General features: G+C 38.7%; 1 protein-coding gene across 1 annotated transcript; it reads right to left on the reverse strand.

Annotated features, from left to right (window-relative positions):
- Nucleotides 1-463: 463 nt before the first annotated feature.
- On the reverse strand, nt 464-1,651 carry LOC106818115. Its single transcript, XM_014822836.1, has 3 exons — nt 1,637-1,651; nt 579-1,322; nt 464-475 (listed from the first exon to the last, which is right to left on the reverse strand). Exons 1-3 carry the CDS (start codon nt 1,649-1,651, stop codon nt 464-466), a joined length of 771 nt encoding a protein of 256 aa, XP_014678322.1.
- Nucleotides 1,652-4,482: the final 2,831 nt, after the last annotated feature.

Raw genomic sequence — 4,482 nt, forward strand, 5'->3', positions numbered from 1 at the left:
ATTAGATTGTTCTTCGTTACAGCATGATCATATCTATTCTCAGTTGCATGATTATAGTTTAGCTCCTGAGATCACTTCCGAGACTGAGGATAATGCATGTTATCCTTTACATTCTACTCCTAGGAAACAGATGGAATCAGATGCCAGCTGTTGCTGATCTGTGGGTATGCTCGAATCGTCACTAGACCAAGATTACAAAAAATTTCCGCCCTCTGATTTTGCCAAAACGTGTGGACAACTGGATATAACAGTTGTTTTTGAATTTTGAAGAACTGTGACCGGCTTAGCATTTTGAGACCAAAAAATTTGCAAAAGTCACTTATCTTACTGAAGCTATTGCCACTAAATAACAGTGCACTACTAGCAAGCAAATTTCCTGCTGCCATTCGGTTTATCAACGGCTGTGATCTCCATACAAACTCGTGACCATTTCCACACACAAATGAAATCACAAGCATGGTACCTATGCAACTTTCTGTTTCAATGCTCATACTCTGATCACAGACACTGCAGACAACTAATGCTAACAAAGTTAACAAACAACGACGGAATACTAAGTATTTTGGCTCTTGAACTACGCTTGGACGGTGGTCGCTTTCATCTTCGGAGTCTGAGGCTGAGTCGCTATCATCATCAGTGCTGTCATCTACCAGGAATGAAGGATCATCTGTGTCGTTTAGAAGTCTTTTGTTTAAGACAACATTTTTAAGTGCTTCATATGGTGGAGACCCCACAGTTAACCACATAATTTCGTGCACATCTTTTTCATTTAGTGGTTCGTGAGCGCATTTACACAGTGATGTCAATTTAGGAATCCAACAATGTACATTTGAAACGTGACATAATATAGAAGTCCATTTATCTTTTAAAAGCTTTGAGTCGCCGTTGCATGTGGCACTGGACCACCACAGGTGATTCTTAATTGATTTTATCCACGGCAGTAAGCCTTCACATTCTTTTCTCTTTGCTGTACGAAGCAATTTTTTTGATATGCTCTTTGCCAAATGCCAAACATCAAACTGGTGGTTAATATGTTGATATTCAGGCTCCTTTTTCATCATACTGGCAATTTGTACATGTCGATCTGTAGCAAGAATGTCAATTTCCAACCCACCTGATTCCACAGATTTGATACAATTTTGCAAACCTAACTTTTCCATCCTCATAGAGTTTCCTGCCTGTGTGACTTGAACGAGGCTGAAATCTATCAGAAATTTCGTATTTAGGTCCATTAAAGAATATGTACAGTATTTAGCACTATGTCCAGGAGAGTCACATCGACCATCACCACCGAGCATTAGTCTATCGTTTCTGGTCAGCTTCTGAAACAAAACAAGAATGGAGTTTCTCTGCGTGATGCGATCTCATAAGCTCTAGCCAGTGGAATTATCTTTGTTCATTTTATACCTAGAGTAGTGGTTAGCTAGCACCTGCTCATGGGGTGGACATGGTATTGGCGCAATATTTGCCGGAAGGTCAGGGTAATCTGGTTCAGTTACAGTTATGGCGTTACATTGCAGCTTGATAACATTATCTGTCATTTCTTCAATATAGCCGTATTCCTTTAACTCCTTAATAGGTTTTGCCACCCACTGTTTACTCTGTTTGGAATACCGAAATTGGGACCTTCCCTCACCTTTCCGCTCTCCATGCTGATAGACTGCTTGGTCTCTGTCTATATTTTTATTATAATCAATAACAGCAAGTGTAGTGCGACACAACATGCCTGCGTAACTAAAATGTTGGCGTTTCGGCACATATTTCAACATTTGCGAATGAAATGCTTCCAAATCGCCAGTATGACAAAAAGAATCCAATTTAGAAATATGCAAAAATACATTAGACTAATGCAACTTATCTCATCATTGCCGGAAAACAAATGCAAGAACATGTAAAGACAGAATCGTGGACTCTGTAATTATATCAGGAGTAAGATAATATAGGATCCTATATTATCCTTATAGATCCTATATTATCTTACTCCTGATTATATTATACAGTGGTATCTCGTATAATGATCATAATGATTGCAAAAATTAGACTGGTATATGCCATCATAACAGCACATTGGAATAAAACATTTCATAGCTATAAGGACATATTAGGCACCCCGTGAGATGGACCTTGCAATACAAAGTGGTGAATCCAGTTACATTGCTATACGAGAGTTCAGTGAAAAAAATACATTTGCGATTTAGCCCCCGAAATGCCAAAAAGAGCCCCCGAAATGCCAAAAAGAGCCCCGGAAATGCCAAAAAGAGCCCCCGGAAATTTGCAGAGTTCAATGCAAGCAAAATTTTAGAGTGCTATTTTCATGCACGCGAGCTTGAAAAGTAGCCCCCGAAAAATAAATTTTATTTTTTCCCCTGTACGAGATACTACTGTATTCGCTCTCATTAGCAATGAACAACTTTTCAGAAGTACAATTATAACAAAACAAATCTAACTATGAAATGTTGCAAATGATCCGGTGGTCCTGTATATGGTTGGTATATGGTCGCAATAATACATGCGAAAAACCAGACCACGGTTGTGAATTTTTATCATTAAATCCATAACGAATTGAACTATTTCACAGCTAATAATTAGTTTCTTTATATACTATATATTAACTTTTGCAGTTCAACAATAGTCAAAGATAAACATCACTTTCATTGCTATACACGTAATGGAACTGACAAGAATCTACCATGCAGTAATAAAATAGATTAACGCAACTTGTGTAATCACAAGCATGCCTATTATGTTTTCACGTTGGAAGTGTGATTCAGGGAAAGGTTCACACAAAGGTGGGGTTTTCATCCCTGTTTAATCTTGGGGTAATCATTCTGACCGAATGATTACTCCAAGGTTTAATTGAGGGTTTCCCCGTCCGGAAAGTATGAACTAAGTTCCAAATGCAAATAAATTCCTGATCACATCACATACATGTATGTTATAGATTTTTTTCATTACCAATTCTGTTAACACTGTACTAGGGATTTAGAAAGTATAATGGACTTATAACCCTACAAGCTCAATCATATGCAAAAAAATAAATAACACTATAGTAAGCCATTTAGTGACGCCAGTTTTAATATACAGAATGGAACACACAAAACCTTGTATGTTTGAGCCGAGGCGAGATGTTTCTGAGCCAGTTCATGTACAGAATATCAGTCATATATATAATAATGCTAAACTTAGCTCTAGAACTAGTATAGCCCTCCGCTCCGCCGCAGGCTATAGGCTAAGGCTAGTTCTAGAGCTATGCTAGCTAAACTATGCTTGGGAAGATAGTCCTATCTTTTAACAATAACAATTACCGGTACCATTTGTAAATTAATAAATTGATAAATAATGACCCACGATATTGTTATGACGTGCACGATTAGGCATTATAGCGTAATAGAAGCATTGAAAAATATCCGGGGAGCAAAACCGTACCGTACGGGTCTGCACGAATATCCACAGCGATCATAAAAATGTCACGTTTAATCGTATTGTTGTCAAGTAAACACAACACCTTCAGGATAATGTTGGTTAATTTGTTTTTGGTTTATAGAGCTATGCGCTGGGGTGCTTATAAAGCATTCACTCACTGGGTCTATGATGTACTTGGGAAGGGACATAGAAAGGTAATTGATGCATATGCATAACCAGTTTTAATTCCTTTGTTTATTTGAGTCAACGTAAAATAATAATTAAAATAAATACCGATTCTAGGCAAACGGCTACACTTAAAAAATGTAATCCTATCTTATCTAATGACAGTTTTCTATCTGGGTTAGGTTATCCCTGCATGCGTAGTTGGGTACATACGTAAGCAATGGCCCGCAGTTGATGGAATGTATGTAGGATTTCTTGATACCGATGGTGACATTCAAGAGGGCTACTAACAGCACAAATTGGCAATAGTAGGATGACATAGACAGCTATCAAGTTCCTTGCAGCACAAGCATTCTCGTTCTTTTGGACCGACTGAACACAAACCACAAATGCACCACTGTGACGAGTCTCTACAGTGACTAGACATTGATTACATCTGTAACTGCTCATCGTTTAGGCCTACTGCAGCTCCTGGTGTCTGTACATGAACTGGTCTCTACAGTGACTAGACATTGATTACATCTGTAACTGCTCATCGTTTAGGCCTACTGCAGCTCCTGGTGATATATATACACAATATATATGAGATATTTATGGTACAGTACTATTACAATTACCTGTTGGGTGCTGGTCTAGGTGGTCGGGGTTCTGCAAATAGCTGGCACAATAACAATAACACGACACGGACGTTTGATGGGGCAAGGAGCGACAGGAACTCTTCATTTTCAGTCACGCACTGAACCCCACCAAATTTATCACTAAAGTGAATATCAAGTTCCCTGCAGCACAGACATTCTAATTCTGATGGCATGACAGAACACGAATCACAAGCACACCACTGCGACAAGTCTTCCATACGGCGACTAGGCATTGCGTCCATCTCCAACTGCTCAT

The sequence above is a fragment of the Priapulus caudatus genome, unplaced genomic scaffold, assembly GCF_000485595.1.
Source record: "Priapulus caudatus unplaced genomic scaffold, Priapulus_caudatus-5.0.1 Scaffold2034, whole genome shotgun sequence".
Lineage (NCBI taxonomy): Eukaryota > Metazoa > Priapulida > Priapulimorpha > Priapulimorphida > Priapulidae > Priapulus > Priapulus caudatus.